Source organism: Balaenoptera acutorostrata, chromosome 17 (assembly GCF_949987535.1).
Source record: "Balaenoptera acutorostrata chromosome 17, mBalAcu1.1, whole genome shotgun sequence".
NCBI classification, from domain to species: domain Eukaryota; kingdom Metazoa; phylum Chordata; class Mammalia; order Artiodactyla; family Balaenopteridae; genus Balaenoptera; species Balaenoptera acutorostrata.
The window spans coordinates 62962478-62981095 of record NC_080080.1 but is presented as its reverse complement, the minus strand read 5'-3'; the positions used below and the strand labels follow the sequence as shown (position 1 = coordinate 62981095).

General features: G+C 36.1%; 1 protein-coding gene across 3 annotated transcripts in view; it reads left to right on the top strand.

The window, feature by feature from the left end:
- The window catches only part of HNF4G (hepatocyte nuclear factor 4 gamma), a 132975-nt gene extending 121320 nt beyond the window's left edge, over nt 1-11655 (top strand). For 2 of the 3 annotated variants that reach the window (XM_057531659.1, XM_057531657.1), the window contains exons 7-11: nt 1316-1403; nt 3370-3522; nt 3652-3888; nt 4844-4966; nt 9130-11655. In XM_057531659.1, coding sequence (XP_057387642.1) covers nt 1316-1403; nt 3370-3522; nt 3652-3888; nt 4844-4966; nt 9130-9251 — 723 coding nt within the window. In that variant the 3' untranslated portion in view covers nt 9252-11655. Of the gene's footprint in view, nt 1-1315; nt 1404-3369; nt 3523-3651; nt 3889-4843; nt 4967-5196; nt 5285-9129 lie in introns of those variants that run through there. The other variant, XM_057531658.1, reaches the window with a different exon arrangement.
- The last annotated feature ends 6963 nt before the right edge of the window (nt 11656-18618 follow it).

Below are 18618 nucleotides of genomic sequence, written 5' to 3'. Positions count from 1 at the left end.
TGAGTTGTTGGAGAATGACTGGGGGTGGAGTGGTAACAGATCCTTTAAATTGGGGATTAGAGAAGATTTTTCTTGAGACCTGAGTGGCAAGGGGCTAACCGTGTCAAGATCTGAGGAGAAAGCATTCTGGGTACAGGAACAGCAAGTTCAAAGGCTCTGAGGCAGGCAGGCGTAATGTGCCTGGAGAAAAGTGAGCAAAGGATGTTGTAAGATGAAACCAGAGACATGGGCAGGGGGGGCAAAGCATTGAGCCATAACCTCACGTGAGGCCACGGTTGAGGTTTCTGGGTTTTATTCTAAGGACAGTAAGAAACCAGTGAAGAGTTTTTAGCAGAGGAGTGATATTAAGTGATTATTATTATTACAAGATACCATCATAGAAGGTCTGGCAAGAAGGACTTAGGGTGGAGGAACCAGAAAGGAAGCAGGAATACCTAGTAGCTCTTTGGAGTGTCTTTTGGTGGGCCAGGCGAAGAATGACCAAGGCTTGGACAGGGGCCGTAGCAATGGAGAAGCAGCACTAGAATTTGCTGTACAATTCGAGAGGGATCCAAATAGACCCTTGTTTTTGGTGTGAAAAAGCATTTTGGATGACGGTACCATTTACTAAGCAGATGAAGATGTTGGAGAAGCATTACTTTGATGTGTTAAATTTGAAATACTCCCTATTCTTCCTACTGGTGATGTTCAGCAAGCAATGGAGCTCCTTTGAGAGCTTAGTGCAGAGTTACAGGTTCAATCTAGAAAGTGTCAGAACCCAGATCCCCCATACTCATTTCGCTGTATCACCAATCTTTGTTTTGCTTTTGTTTATTCAGTTTATTATGTATAAGAGATCTTGTTTTACATATATTTTCTCCTTTAGTCCTCATGACTACACTTTCAGATTTTTATCACTATCTCCATTTGATAGATGGAAACAAATGAGTCCCAAACATACTGGTCAACTAACCCAAGGTTAAACAGGAGTAAGTGGCCAAGCCAGAATTTGAAATCTGGTTTGTTTGACTCTATGCCCAAACATCATTCACTCCCAAACACTAAACTGTTCTGCTTTTCTTTTTCTTTTTCTTTTTTTTTTTTGCTGCCATTGTATTGACTTGTTAGTTTTAGAAATTTTGAAAAGTAAAACTCTGTTGACATGCTAAAACTAGAAAAATGGAAGCCTTAATCATGGCAAGAATCTATGAATATTGTAGTTGTTAAAACAAAAAAAAAGTCCCAGTCTTAAAGAATACTAAGTTAATCAGGCTTATATAATCTTTTAATCATTATATTTTATAATTAATTGTTAAACTTGGAATTTTTCATTAAGGTGGCACTGTTGAGAGCTCACGCAGGGGAACATTTACTGCTTGGAGCTACAAAGAGATCCATGGTGTATAAAGATATTTTGCTTTTGGGTAAGTTTTTTTTTTTTTAATTTGAGAAAAAATTATGCATGCTTCATACTTACGTGGGGCCTATTCTGTATGTACCAGGCATTCGTAGCACTGCCAAATGGTTCTGTCACTTCACAAATTGGACTTAGTTGGTCAGGTCCTCACTCAAGCCCTGTTTTTCCTTGCCATTAATTCAGGGAAGTTCAGAGTGGATGTTCAGGGTGCATTAAGATTTAAAAATAAAAGATGTTGCTCAATAAACATAATATTGAGGTATGTTTAAATCATATCAGGACAAAGAGTTAGTGATTTGTGTCACCATCTTACGGAGTCCCAGTGTTGTTTCATATACTCTCAGTGTCTACCTAATAATTATAGTATATATTATTTTATACTCTTCTAAGGAACATGTTTATCTCCTATGATCTCATTGCCCATGATATGCTACAGAACCCCAAGTTAAAAAAATTTTTTTGTGACAATACAATGTCTGAAAACTTCTGAGAGTTAAAAGAGACAAAGGAAAAGCTTGTGTCTTCATTAAGGAAGTACGCTGATCCCCTACTTAACTTATGAAGTTAGGTTTCCTGTTGGGATATTTGAGATCCCTCTAATGTTTATAAGCTCTACCTCCCTCTGGCTGTGTGAAATGATGATTAAATTGTCTTATTCCATTTCTGTGATAGATATTTTGTCCCAAATATAAATAAATTGAACATAATATCACAATAGCTAATGTTTACTGAGGACTTACTATGTACGATGCATTGCTTTAAGTGCTTTACATGTTTATATATACACTCTCTCATTTAATCTTCACAATAACCCTGAGGGATATGTACTATTATTTTCAGCCTGTTTCGTAGGTGAAGAAATGAAGGCCAAGAAAATTTACCTAAGGTCACAAAGCAAGTAAGGGATAGAGCCAGGATTCTAAACCACATGATATGACTGCTTTTAAATTCTGTTAAACTTTCTCTTGCATCTTTAGTTCCCCTACAATACTGTTCTCATTATAAATCTGAATACAATATACATAGAAATTAAAACAATTTTACTACATAGTTCTAAATTGTTTTACCCTAAATAATTAGGTACTTTAACTTTTCATAAGAAGGGCAGGGCTACATTTTTTGAATAATTTTGCACATGTTATTATTTATACTGAGGATTGTCTTTGCCTGCAATGAAAGAAGTCAGAATATTCTGTTTTTTATAAAACCAGAAAATAAAAATTTAGCAGCTATTTTAGGGGCTAAAATAAGCTTCCAATTTTCTAATGTTTTAGAAGCTATAATAGTATCATATTATAGCCCGAGACTTTCTAAGGTAGAATGCCTTTAGGGGTTAGGTGGTCCAGTTCTCTGTCCAATTTCTGAACTCCTTTGAATACAGCCCCGTAAAGTGATCATCCCGTCTCTACTTAAACAAGTCCAGGAAGAGAGAATTTACTATTTAATGAGGCAACTTATGAGACTACACATGCTAATTTTCAAAAATCAGCCTCGTCTACTTAGGCTTATTCAAATTGTGTCTCAGTAGTTGTTACATGTAAATACACCTAGACCACTAAAGGAATGCCATTTTTAGTTCACCGTAAGCAAGAGAGATTCTTTAGGTTTTGTAATATGCTCATTAATGAGTAAAACACTAATAGATAACTGAGATAGTGGAAAGCTAATCATTATATCTTGTTTCTCCCTTGTCAATAATTAGCTTGTTATTAGTCTGTACTTTAGTATTATCACAAGTGACCGAGGCTGTTAAAATGCATGTGATCATATTATCAATGTTATTGATCCTGTAAGTGTTCTAAAGTTTTTCTAACATAACTAACAATGCTCTTGAAAGAGGAAGTACTATTCCTGTTTCTTCAAGGGAAGACCATTTAAAATATTGGTTTGTAAAAAAATGAAACAAAATCTGACAATTTTGTGTGTGTGAGGGGGGTGATTATTTTATCTTTTTATTTTATTTTTTTACCTAGGAAACAATTACATTATTCACCGCAACAGCTGTGAAGTTGAGATTAGCCGTGTGGCCAACCGGGTTCTAGATGAGCTGGTCCGACCATTTCAAGAAATTCAGATCGATGACAATGAATATGCTTGTTTGAAGGCAATTGTATTTTTTGATCCAGGTTTGTTTCCAAAGTTCCATTTAAAAATAATTGCAGTGAAAATTAAACTACTTTTTAAATACTAGAATATTTTCTGTTACACTCTAGTAAGGTTAAGTATTTAGATTGCCCTTTTTATTCCTTGCTTAGACGCAAAAGGGCTAAGTGATCCAGTAAAGATTAAGAACATGCGGTTCCAAGTGCAGCTGAGTTTGGAGGACTACATCAACGACCGGCAGTACGACTCCCGGGGCAGGTTTGGGGAGCTGCTCTTGCTCCTGCCCACGCTGCAGAGCGTCACTTGGCAAATGATTGAGCAAATACAATTTGTTAAACTTTTTGGGATGGTTAAAATCGACAACTTACTTCAGGAGATGCTACTGGGTGGTGAGTATATTTCAGAATTTCTATTTTATTTATTAACATCGTACTACAGTACTTTAGAGCAACTTGACCTGTTTACCTTTTGTCCATGATGTAACGAACTCAGTATTTTACATTTAGAAAGTCTGCAAAACCCATTGGATGGGAACAGAAATACTTGAACATATTCAAACCTCCCCTCCATTGGTACTCACCTCCACCATCTTTACTCTACCCTGTCCCTCTTTCCTCAATTTTCAGATCCTCCCAAATATGGTAAATAGAACTGTATCTCCTATTGTTAGTACTTCTTGGAGTATATTATATTTTTCTATGCCTTGACTCCTCTAAAAGCTCAAGGATATCAGAATTGCAACATAACCGAAAAATATATATAGTAAATACTTTAAAAATAAACATTGTGCTTCTGAAGTAATTAACTGACACAACACAATGAAAAGGGAAAAACGAGATTTCATTGCTGCAGTAGATGTCAGGAATAACTTAAGAAATCATTTATTTTGTATTCTGATCTAGATTAAATTTCCTTATAAAATCACTTTATTTTAGTTTAGTTTAATTTTAGTTTTCTAGTGCTTAATGTGTTTCTAATGATATCTTTCTGAAATAAAAGTTGTTTATGCTAGTAGGGTGATCCCAAATACTGTAAACTTAAGGTAAGTGATTCTTGGAATTGCCTTAACAACAGGCAGCAAACCTAATGATTCCAGGAAACTGCACAGAAGGTCCATTATTAATATACAACATAATATGATACAACATTAATCTAACCAATGTACAGTGAAAGCTGACATTGTCTTTAACATGGCAGTGGCTCTATTAATTTATTTTTGAATTCCCAAAAAGCACTTTGCAAAAATAGCAATATTCAAGCTGTCAATCAAAACAATTGTTCCAAGGTAAACTTGCTGTTCCTGATTAAATATCACTAATGCAAGCATCTTTTTATCTTCTGTAGGTGCTTCCAATGAGGCTAACCATCTCCATCATCCAATGCACCCACATTTATCTCAAGATCCATTAACTGGACAAACTATACTTTTGGGTCCAATGTCAACACTGGTTCATACAGACCAGATCTGTAAGTATCTGGGCTACTTTTGAAACATAATATTTCTTAAACTTAATTACCTGAGAAAAGGTGGAATTTGGGGAAAGAATCTATTTGTGCCCGGAAATTATAAAAATTGGATATAATTTCTTCTCCAAGATTTAATTGTGGGAGATTGTGAAGCAAGTCACTTATTCTTCTTAGGTATGACTTTTCTCCCTAAAATGGAGATGTGAGTACTAAATCTTTCTTCTTCATAGGTTTAGGAGCACAAAAGAACATGCAGGATGTCCTAGCTTTGCCTGGTAGTACAGGACCATAAAAATGACTCTACGAGGTGGAACCATGCAAAGGAATCTTAATAATCAACAGGAAAATTATGATTGCTTGTGACCTTTAAATATATTTGTCAAAACATCAAGAACTCTTTTAGCTATAGGTTATAAATGTCTAGAGAAACTAAAAAAAAGTAGTAGCTTTAATGCTTAGTGCACCATAATTTAAAATATTAATAACACTGAGAATTAATGTGTTTTATTTTTTTGTAAAAAAATATGAAGGGTAGTTTGAACACTGCTTGCCATGTTCTCTTCTAATGACTTACAAGAGGAAGTGAGCATCTTTGATGGATTTTACTCTTTTGGAAGTTTGGGTCAGTTTCCAACATTTTATCCTTTGCATTTTTAATGTCCTAAAATATCTCTGAGAATCCATTTGATGTGAAGTTTTTTGCCAGTTTCACTTCCTCTGGGACCTCTTCAACCTTTTCAGTGCAACTGGTTCCTCACTTCTGTTGACAAGCTTTCCTTCACTAAGTTCTTGGCTGAATTTTTAGGGACTCAAACAATGGTAGTGTCAACATTTCCATGGTCAGCTCTTTCTTCTATAGCTCCATTCCTGTTCGATTTGAATTTCACTTCCAACATTATCACTTTTTGTTTCTTTACTGCACGTTCTCCCCTTTTGGCCAATTCTCTTTCAGTTGTCCATTTTTGCAAATTGTCATGTGGATTTGTCACCGAGAGGGAGACGGGGAGGCAACACAACTACACAGTTTGTTGTCAGTGTATGACCTGAAGGAAATATGTTCATTGAATAATCATGGACAGACTGAAGGATGTGATGTGATTGGTCACTGATCAAAATGCACATCTATTATTTTAGGTAATTATTTGTAGACTGAAGAGTTAGCAGTGAAGTTTGTGAGTTTATGCAATACTCACAGTTAATTAGAGTTAGCATGCTAACTGAAATTTGAACCATGTTTTCGAAAGACTGGTGCTATTTAACTAAGCTGTGATAACTGACATTCGTGTATATCATAATTGTGCAAAGCATGGGCTACTTAGGCTTCCTTTGGTTCTTTGGAACTAAAATGACTATATAAATACTACGGGTTGCTAGTTAATCTGATATTATTGCAGATTTAACACATATTTCATTTTTATATGTCACATTGGAGATTAAAAAAATCTCTATTTGACAAAAATATCTAGAATTAATTGCTTCTGAATTCATACTAATTAATTCCAGATTTACTTTTGATCTATTGCCTCTGAACACTAAACCAGCTACCTCACTGAGATGCCTTCAGTTACTGTGATATAATTATTATGGGTACCAGCATTGCCTACTGAATTTACAATTGCCCTTAATAACTAGCTACAATGTTGTTTTACCCAAATGTTCAGTGCAATGCGACAACAATTAAGTGAGTACCATCTGACTGCTACCTAGTGGTAGGAAGAGTAGAAGCCACAGAAATACATGCTATCACTGCTGTTCTTTAGTTACACACACTGGTAGATCTATGTGTAAATAGTGTCTGAAACACAAAGTTCTTTGAGTATATGACAGAGGCAGAAATGAAATGTTAGAAAAAAATACAAATGATGTATACTATAGCACATTTAATCTGTGGGTCCCAATGTAGTTGAAAGACATTAATTTGGGAACGTTATCTTTTGTTTTTCCTTGAAATACAGTTGATTTACAATGGTATATTGGTTTCAGGTGTACAACGTAGTGATTCAATATTTTTATAGATTATATTCCATTTAAAGTTATTGGTTATATTCCCGGTGTTGTACATCACATCCTTGTATCTTATTTTATACCTAGTAGTTTGTGCCTCTCAATCCCCTTCTTGTGTCTTCCCCTTCCCTCTCCCCAACTTCTCACAGGTAACCACTAGTTTGTTCTCTGTATCTATGAGTCTGTTTCTGCTTTGTTATATTTATTCATTTGTTTTATTGTTTAGTTTCCACATATAAGTGAAAACATACAGTATTTGTCTTTCTCTGTTTGACTTATTTCACTATGCATAATACCCTACAGGTCCATCCAAGTTGTTGCAAGTGCCAAAATTTCATTCTTTTTTATGGCTGAGTAATATTCATATATATATAAATGATATATATATAATATAATATTCAATATATATAAATATATCTATCTATATATATTTTTCACATCTTCCTTGTCCATTCATCTGTTAATGGACACTTAGGTGGCTTCCATGTCTTCGCTATTGTAAATAAAGCTGCTATGAACATTGGGGTGCATGTATCTTTTCAAATTAGTGTTTCTGTTTTCTTCAGATATATACCCAGGAGTGGAATTGCTGGATACTATGGAAGTTCTAGTTTTAATTTTTTGAGGAACCTCCATACTGGGACCATTCTTGCAAAGCAGATGTTACCACTTTCATTTAATTAATAGTCTAGAGCAGAGAGAGGCAAGCCCAATACCATACCAAAGAGTCTATGAAGTTGTGTCTCTTAGAGATCAGTTATTCATAAACTTGGAAAATAAAACACATTAACAACACATTGAACATTGTAGGTATCAACTGACAAGAAAGTTTCACAATTCTGCTGGTGGTTAAATCCTTTACTTTTTAAATGCTAGTTTTGTAGTATTTTAAAAGCATGTTTGCTGACCCTAATCTTTTTAGAATCACATCAGCACACTTTTTATTTTTATTTTCCCTCTCTCAACATAATATTTAAGAAATTAAAGGAAAACACAAGCATACACACATATTTAAGTTCATGCATATTTTCTTGGTCTTTTAGAGCAGACTACTTGAGTGTTAGATCCATCCTAAATATCCAAGAATAATTTTTAAAGCAAATTTGGTAATTCTTTTGTCAATTAAATTATATCTAAAGACATTGTTTCTAAGTAATTGCTAATTCACACTTAATAATATAAAGTTAATATATTAAAGAAAACCAGGCAAAAAGGGACTGTTCTCATTTTGTATAGAATTTTTAAAAACTGGGAAAAAAAAACATCTATGAAGTTTGCAATGCCTCAGTCTGATCATTAAACATTTTCTATTTGTTCTGTTAAATATATGGAATAATAATGTGAGTACTAAAATATTTCAAGTTTTTAAAAATTATAGAATGGCTTCTAGATTATTTTGTAATATGGTTAAAATTTGCCAATAGAAGAATTGTTATAAAAACAGTTCTATCCTGGAAAGCAAACCAACCTACCAATAACCAACTGTTATTTCCAGGATAGAACTGTTATAGACAATGAAGTATTCAAACTGTAACTTATTTTTTTTAATTACTCAGTGCTCCTTGCATTGATGGGGAAGGGACCGCCAAGTGTATTTGTAATAGAATAACTTTGAAGTGACAAAGCCAGTATTTTTTAGATGCTTTTAACTACAACATAGATTTCAAAGCACTTGAAAAGTTATCTTACCTTAATTTTTTCATGTCATCTAATGTTTGAATTAGTAAAATCTAAACCAAATATGTTTTATTTTATGTGCTTTTTTGATTGCAATTTTGATTTACAATATAAAATTTATATTGTAAGATTTGGAAAAAAACTAGCTTTCTGTTAATTCTTTTCATTTTAACTTTTTTTCTGCTGGGTTTATGAGAGAATCAGATGTTCATAAATGCTATTAAGAAAGGCAGAAGACACCTTAAAGTGACTGTCAAGATTTTTAAGTATGATTTAGTTCAATGCTAATTGGGACAGTAAGATGGGAGTGCATCTCCAATAGTATGTCAATGACCTGATAATGTATTATAATCACTACTTTATATATTATCTTTTAAAAACATATCCAAAATTAAGTAATGCATATTGGTGTCCTGCAGGACTTAATGGGACGGGCCAAGGTGACTGTCACCATTGCATACAATTCTCTGATTCTTTTTTAGCAACTCCAGAAACCCCACTTCCTTCCCCACCTCAAGGCTCTGGACAAGAACCGTACAAAATAGTTGCAAATCAAGCTTCAGTCATTTCACACCAGCCTCTCTCCAAACAGAAGCAATTGTGAGAATATGTTTACTTCTGAACGGCACTGCATAAATGTGAAAAGTTGTTGGTCTTGAAATATCTCAGGATAGCACTTTTGGCAAACTCTTAGCCAAGGCTTCTTCATGGTGCTGTTATAAGATGGTATCCTGTTTTCTTGTTTATATGCTCATTTTGTTTGTTGTTGCTATTGTTTAAAACCTTTAGATGCAACCAGTGTATATCTGAGTTTCAATATGTTTATATAGTATAAACTTGTACCGTGCCTGAACCAGTTGAATCTTATGTACTACTTTCATTTGTTGTCTTATTATTAATTTAAATCTGTAAATAATTGCTTATGGTGATGTGATGCAGAGCTAAGTGTTCTTTTTTGACTGTGAACAGTAGATCAGAAATCCCAGATTTATATTAAATGAACCAAGTTTTTTAATAAATTTTAAACTTGCAAATTCAAAAAATAAAGCAGTCACTGTAGAATAGGGTATATTTCTATGAAGAAGAATCACTTACGGATATCCCGTGGCTAAGAAGTATCTTTTTGGCCCACAGTTAAATACGCCTATATTAAGTTTAGAAAATTATAAATAGACATTCCATAGATGACTGGGTATTCCTTGAAATCTGCCTATATTTGAAGATGTATGTTAAAATAAAACATGTTAGTTTTATCAGTTAGGATACAGGTTAAACTGTAAAAAAGAAACTCTTAAAAGAGTGGCTCAACCAAGACAGACATTTATTTCCCTCTCCTAAAACAATCTAGAAGCAGACATCCATTGACTAGAACTTAGCCCATGCCCACATCTTGTTCTCGGGGAGGCTGGGAGTGTTAGGTAGAAAGCCTTGTGCCAACAAAAACTGTACATCGCTGGGCTTCTGCTATCGGGAGAAAAATTAGCCATCTGTGTCACACACGCATTGCCTCATTTAATCCTCAGAGCAACCCTGTAAGAGAGGTATTATTATCTTTCTCTTGTAAAGGAAGAAACCTTTAGCTTAGAGGGTTTCAATAATGTAACCAAAGTTCATTAACCTAAAAAGTAGGAGAGCCGTATTCAAGCCCAGGTCTGGTTGACTTTAAGGAGATTAAATCTTTGGTATAGAATGAAAATGTGAGCTTCTTACTGTGGTTTTTAAATATATGCAGTTGAGTGATGATTGAATATTATCCATTGTGTTATCTGTTAACACATATTTACATGTAAATGAGTGTAAATTTGTTGCAACATGAATAAGAAACCACTTTTGTACTTTTAACGAATCTTCCTCCTAAAAACAAATCAAAAAAAAACCAAACTTTTGAACGGATTAAAGAAACTAAAATATATACCAGGTAGGTTATGATGAAAGCAAAGACAAATTTAAATCAGTGACTCAGCATATTTTCAAAAACTCCAGTGGACTGAGGAATATAGTTCACTGGAGCCCAAAACTATTTGACTATTTGATATTATCTAAAGCTGGAGCTTATTTAAAACAATTGACAGGCTGCCTCAAAAAACAGCGATGCCTCCCTCTCTCTTTCTCATTCACACACACACACACACACACACACACACACACACACACACACACACTTTATTTGCTGAAGCAGGGAAAAACTGGTTTAGTAATTATTAATGATATAAAAAGGGTTCTCCAAGCTGCAAGAGGCTGAATTAAATGATTTTTACAGAACCTTTCAAAATTTCTATGATTATGATTTCATAGCCCCCCACTTACCCTGCAAATAAAAAGCTTCTGTTAACTGTAACTAACTTATTAACTCTTAAAATGGAAAAATGATTGCTTAGAAGCTATCATTGATTTAATAGAATCAATAAAATTCCTTGCAGAGCTGGTACCTGGAAACTGTAAAATATATCTTTGAGAGAGAGTGAGAACAGAAAAAAAAATTAACTCATTTTAAAAAAAAATTTACGCTAGTATCTCTATTTCATGAATAAGAATGCTTTTGATTTTTATAAATGGAAATATATTTTGTAGTTTTCTGTTTAATTTTTTGTGTTGTTCTCTCAGAAGACATTAAAAAAACCTTTAGAATGTAAAACATATAATTCATTTTTAGTGAACCTTCTAACTTATCTGCATATATTTACTAAACAGTCATGTTTTAGAAATTATTGCTAACCAATTTGTTTTAAATACTATGGTCAGGGAATGTGTAATATAATATTTTTGTATACTTAACTGCCAAAAATGCTGGACAAAGGGGAACTGAAGTTTTCAGCATATCTTCAAAATGTTGATAAGCAAAGTTATTGCTTTTATATAGCACAAACCTTTTTTCAGGTAATAAAAAAGAATAATTTATTGTGAAATAATGATTCATTTTATAAATGTAAAATTATTTTTATAAATTTCATTGTTGAAAATCAAAAATTACTAGATTTTTTTAATGTTAAATTATAGTGAGATTAAAATATTTCTAAACTGTGATACCATATTGTTTCACTGAACTTTCTAAATAAAAATTGAGAAAAAAAAAAACCCTAAAATGTGGTCCTTCCTTAGTGTTCAAAAATGATTTCATAATTTTAGAGATACTCATAGTGTCTTTTATATTGTCACTTAATTAAATTTACATAGAGTGTGCAAAATACTGGTCTTCAGAGGCCAGAGCAAAATTAATTAGCACATCTTCAAATAATTGTAGAGTTGGACACTGATTGAAGGAAGAGCCTCATATTTGCACTTTAATTATGTAGTTTTGCTTGAAAGTTTTGTCCCAATAATTAAAACAGATGCCCTATGCTGACTTAAGCACCGTACATAAATTAGGCATGTAAATTTTTAACCTAAATGTTTTAATTCCTGGTATCCTTCGTTCACATTTAAAGCTTCTTTGTAACATTTCTTATATTATTAAGACCAGTGATTTTATTTGTATAGAATTCTACTAGGTTTTATTTTATTTTCACTCTTATCAGGGTAACATGTATACATCGTTTAAAACACAAATTATGCTTAAGGTGTAAAGTGAAAACCTGCAGTTCCCCATCCCGTCACTCCCCTGCTCTCCATGTACTTTTCTTTAGTAACCATATTCAATTATTGCAGCTATTTTAGCTGATATTTTTCGCCAAGATTTGAAAGCACATGTTTTTTTAATCACATTTTGCAATTTTTTTTCATTTTTAGAGTTTCTTTGTATACAGACACTTCATCCTCACCACATTCTCCCGATTTCTTTAAAAAATCAATATTTTTACTTAGTAGTCACTATTTAAATAATTTTCAAATCATCATTTAAAATATGAAACAGGTAATTTTTATATCTCTGTGGAGAATAGAAGATATATACCCTAATCTTATAGCAGAAGTAAGAATAGGCCTAACTCCAGTTCACAGAAGGAATGTGACTTCTTAGAAAAAAGAAAACACATCAAATATATTAATAGTGAAGTTTATCATAACCCCATGTTTGAGTGTGATATGACATCCATTTCAACTTGGTTATTTGAGATGATTTTTTTAACTTATGTCTCTTCTTTCCCTCCAATCCCACTGAATTGCCCAGAGAAACACTTCTCAAAAATAAGAAAAATCTATACAGGTACTGAAACTTAAAAAAATTTTTTTCCTGAAAAATATGGGGTGATGACATCAGAGTAAAGGAAATGCAGACCAGTCTATGATTAAGCACAGGCATAATGGTGCTTCTGGGAAAGTAATGTGAAATTCCGCAAATAGAGACCTCAGAATCTTCAATGATTTTACACTAGAAGCTGAGACCAAGGAAGAGCATGCAGCAGTCAATGAAGGTCAAATCAAAGAACATAAGGGGCTATGGCAGTGACCCAGTATAGAGGGCTCCTAGTGAGATTCACCTGATTTCCCTTGAGGCAGAAAGGCTGATCAATGAGGGAGGGTCAGGGCCACAGCAATTTCCAAATGAGAGGAGTTGCATTCAGTTACAGAAGGGATGGAGAAATCCTAACTTCAGAGCACTATAATAGACGGGAAGACAGAGAAGGTTTAAGCCATGCCCACGATTTAGTCAAAAGTGTAAGCAGAGTTCCCAGAGAGGTTAAATTCTCAAACGAGGCAAGTCAGCTACACCAGGGTAAGGGCCCTGATTGGGAAAAATGGGACCTTGAAATTGAGATAGGCACTTCTATAGAAAATTTTGAATTCCCAAATACTTTGGAACTCTCTGCAGAAATGCCTTACTCTTGCTGTTAAGAGTAGGACTCTTTCTGGTAAGGAGAACACACTGCTTGAGGACAAGCAAAGGCCTTTTCTCCAGACAAGACATATGCCCCTCAGGACATATCCCCTCCTCCTCTCCTGTTGACTAAACCAATATTGAGGGTTAAGTCACAACATTGCCAGGTCTTGGAAGTGCTAGGCTTGCTGAGAGAATAAGGGGGAATTATATCTCCAACATAATGAGATATAATGCCAGCAGTTAGGAGGTTGGTTCTGTTAGAGCTGGATTCTAGGGAGTAGGATCAAGGAGGGACATAACAAAAAGCTGAATAAGGGAGATTATATTAATATGGAAACAACCTACTAGGATACAGAGGTTAGCCTCCTGGCAAGAACCCTAAAATCATGGAGGCTGAGTGGTGATGCAAACAAGCACAAGCATTTTCATGAGCAACAAGTTTACAGTAGCACCTAAAGGGGCTTGACCTGCAAAGAGCTATGGAGGTGGTGACTAGACCCAAAGAGACCACAGGGGTAACAAGATGAATAGCCAACAAGGGTATTTTTCAATCTACGCAACCAAAAAGAAAGAATGAAGGGAGGGAGAGAGGGAGGGAGGGAGGGAAGGAAAGAAAGAAAGGAAGGAGAGAAGGAAGAGAAAAATGAGACAGAAGGAGGAAGGAAGGAAGAAACCAGCATGATGAGCCGAGGGTTGCCAAACAAATTTTTAAAATTGCAGTATCTTGCCATGTTCCCAGACTTGGGTCTATTTTCTAACTCTTTGACTGAAGAAGAGCCCCCGGGACAGACAGGCCCTATATCTCTATAGCAGGTACATATTTTAAGGATTCCCCCAGTCCTTTTCCAAACAGACCTATGGCCATTTACTCAGATAAACATTCCCTGGAGGAAGGAAAATAAACAAGCATTTTGGAATTGTTGCAAGAGGTTCTTGCTTGACACTGATACCTGGAAACCTGAAGAATCTTCATGGACCCCTGTTAGAATGGTAGCATAGGGAAGCTAGATAATAAATAGAGCCATGGCCTAGGATCAGCCCGCAATGAGTGTGGTGGATTCGTTTCAAAATAATGAACTGAAATTATTTTACAAAAATTCCCTTCCCTGGATTTCTGGGTTAGTTCAGGCCACAAGAGAGTTTGTTTGTATGAATTGGGAAAGCATAAGTGAAGCAGTAGCCGTGTCCTTCTATGCTCAGAAGATTAGTACAAGGTACCAGGTACATTTGCAGCTCATACATCTGTCACTTCACTGCTGGCTGACCTTGTTTGTGTGGGCAAGTAGTCATTTTCACTTCCCTCAGTTCTGGCTGATGTTGCTGCCATTGTTTCTCTGACTCCCAGGCCATGAGCAAGGTTAGCTCATTCATTTCTCATTCGTTGAGAAACGACACCAGATCCTCAGGCAGGTCATTCACTGGATTGCAGTTGGATTCTTAGAGGCAAGGAGTCATCAGTAAGAGTTCTGATGTGCCCTTGTGGATTCCAACTCATCTTCACACACTCCAGTCTGTCCTTGCTTTTACCCATTCTGTCCATATTTCCTTTCCAACTAATACCTTCTTGACTTCAGGCCACAGAACTATTTACAGAAGCAACAATTTTATGTAGAGTATTGAACCCCAGCCCTAACACTATGTAATATTAAAGTCTTAAGATAAATTCATCATTGTATATAACTTCTTGTGTTTCTGTTTCTATGATTGAATCTTAACTGATACAGTGATTTTGCTGAGTCCAAAAGTCAATCTGATAATCATTTCTCTAGTTACCTCAGTGGGTTGGACATACTTTGAGGTTGTTGGAATCCAACCATCTGTTCCTTGTCCTGCTGGATAAAAACTATCTTAGTGGGGAAAGCCAAGAGGAAGCCTAGGAAAGTGTTCCCACTCTCCAGAAAACATCAGTAACTAAAAGAATATCATATTTGAAGCTGGTGTGGGAGAGGGGGAGGAAACAAATATTATTATCCCTTAAAAACCTATAGAATGCAAGAATAATAGTCTCTGTTGTATCTCAATTTAATTCATCAAAATGGATCCTAAAAAGACAGAGAAATCCTGGAGAATAAGAGTCAACTGCCACAAATTTCAACCAAGTAGAGTAGTAGCCTTAATTGCAGTGGATTAACATGGCTACAGGTATGAGGTATGTGGCTACTGATCTAATGAATGCATTCTTTTTCATTCTTGTCAAAAATGGGAAGAAGGAGGTGCACGGTGCTGCGGTCCCTGGTCCGAGGGTCTGTATGTCTGTCCACCTGCCCAGCCCCGCCCTGCCCCCGGGGCAGCTTGGCTCCAAGCTGCAGCAGGATGCCAGATCAGGAACTGTTTAGTACTATCATTTGGAACAGCCAACGATCTACATTGACAGAGTTGATCCAAGGCTATGTTGACTTTCCTGCCTTTTGCCATAATATAGTCTGAAGCTATCTCGATCAGCCTGATTTCTTATCAAACATGATATTGGTTCCTATTCAGCCAGAAGCTGTTGTCTTTACAGAGAGAAGAAATGGCTTCTTGAATGTCCATCAGAGGAACCAGCTTGCAGATAATAAATGTTGAGGATAGGATGTATCCTTCAGGACACATTACATGTTCTAACTGTGTCCCCAGAAAGTAAAATAATTAGATCTGGAAATCAAATGGTAGAAAAATGATCCCCAGCCCATTTGGGGAATTTGTGCTCTCTGTGCCCATAACTCTGGGATCTCAGTGATTAGAAGTATTGGCTCTAAAGAGGTAATTCGGAAGAAGACTTCCATTTACAAATATTTTCTATTTATATGATTTCCAAGAGACCAGGACACTAAAAGAAGAATCACTATCTTAGCAGGGGTAGTTGTCCCTGATTATCAGGAAGTAGGGTTGCTGCTACACAGTGGGAGCAGAGAGCAGGTGATCCTTTGGGTATCTCTTGGTACCCCATTGCCCATCTGTGAAGGAAAATGGACGAGTTCCGCAGCCAGTGCCTGAGAAGAGCTTGGTAATTAGAGACTCAGATCCCTGAGATGAAGGTCTGGATCATGCCAGCCATGCAAGCCACTGAGACTACAGAGGTTCAGCCAGAGGTGAGGAGACTCTAGGTAGTAGAAGAAGGGGACAATAATGATCAGTTGCAGCCTTAAGAACATCTTCATTGGTGGGTTATTGAAGCTGAATCTGGCATCTGTAATCCAACACCGAATTAATTCTCAGAGACAGAGTTTTGGGTGAAGTGGAAAATAGCTTTATTGCTTTGCCAGGCATTAGGGGACCGTAGCGGGTTTATGCCCTCACAAGTATGTGTCCTGACGTGGAGGGGGTAGTGAGGAGTTTGATAGTAATGGTTCAAAGAGGGCATTGTCAGCTCATGGACATTTTTCTGACTGGTTGGTGGTGAGCTAAGTGGGAGTCAGCATCAACAACCTTCTAGTTCTAACTGCTCTACATGCTTGTGGACAACACACTGTTAACTTCTCCCACCTGGTGGGGCTTTCAGTATCTGCAAAACAGCTCAAAGATATTGTTATGTGTATCCCTTGAGGGGGAACCAGGACCCTGCCCCAAGGCTGTACTATTGTTTCTTCTGACTGTTCCTCCCTTGTCTCGCATCCCCTCCCTTCCCTAATCAGCAAATGTTTGAACCTGCTCTTTGGAACTCAGGGAAGGTCATGGAGGCTGAATGAAGCCTATTTCCTGTAATGAAGAAATGGGGGACACAGAAAGACTTTTGTGCCCGGGACCCCCAGAAGGTCCTGCTTGGTATCGTTATCAAGTCTATTCCACTTACCTTTATTTCTTAATTTTCCCCCAGAAAAGGGGCTCTCCAGAATCACAGAAGAGCTGCTAACTAAATTTAGAGGAAGATATGCATCAGAGAGGCACAAGGTACGCCGTAGACTGAAGGACTTATTTTGCCAGTTGCTGGAATGCAGCTGGCTAAGAACAATCAGTGGGCAGATATCTCTGAAAATTACCGAAAGTCACCTCATTCCTCACCATACCTTCTTCCTTGGGAGCAGCCTGCATCCAAGGATTGGTCAGTGCAGGGGCACAGAAGCCTAGCCCTCTCCCCCCAACTTAGGAAAACTCTGGACAGCTATCCAGTTTCAGAGCTCATTATGGGATTGGCTGAGGTCTTTTTTGAGTCTGCATCACAGCTTAACTTCTTCTTTCCCAAAGTTTGCCTCTATCCTCTTTAAGAGTGTAGATCTGAAACCCCACAACTCAGGGGACTTGAACCCACTGTCTTTTAATTGAGATCACACCCCTGGTCTGAGGATTTAATGAAGCTCAGGTTCGTTATGTCTCATCACAGAAAGAATTCAGTGAGAGACAAAGTGATAGGTTAAGAAGTGGATTTATTTAGAGAGATGCACATTCCATAGACAGAATGTGGTCTGTCTCAAAAGGTGAGAACAGTCTTGGGAGAAATACACTCCAGAGAGTGTGGGCCATCTCAGAAGGCAAGAGGCCCTGAAATATGAGGTGGTTAGTTTCTGGGCTGGATAATTTCATAGGCTAATGAGTGGGAGGATTATTCCAACTATTTCAGGGAAGAGGTGGAGATTTCCAGGAATTGGGCCACCTCCCACTTTTTGACCTTTTATGGTTGGCCTCAGAACTATCATGGCACCTGTGGGTGTGTCATTTAGCATACGCTAATGTATTACAATGAGTGTATAATGAGACTCAAGGTCCACTGGAAGTCGAATCTTCCGCCATCTTGGACCTAATTGGTTCTAACCAGCTTTTCTCATGTCCTGTGGCTATGTCATTCTTTTAAAGGTTGTGCCCTGTCCCCTTTCCTCCTGTTTCAGATCCTGAAAGCCTTCCCTAATAAATATACTACATGCTAAATTCAGAGTCTGATTCCTAGGGAACCCAATCTGAAACAACATAAAGAATTAATTCATATTTATATACTATTATAGGCAATTGTAAAATAAAATTAATTAACCATATAAATTAAATATTATCGTTAAAAATAAAATTTGTAACAATCAGATTTGTAAAAATCAATATAAATTACAATATCATCAGAAATCACATTTATAAAATAATCTAATGAAAAATGTTTGCACTGAAACACTGAAAACTATGAAACATTTCTGAGAGTTTAATCTATTTTCAGATAAATTAAGACATCAAAAACTAATGCAAAATCATGATCTAATGGAAATATTAGATATTTGTTTTAAGTATATTTTGACATTGACATAGACCTTCCCTT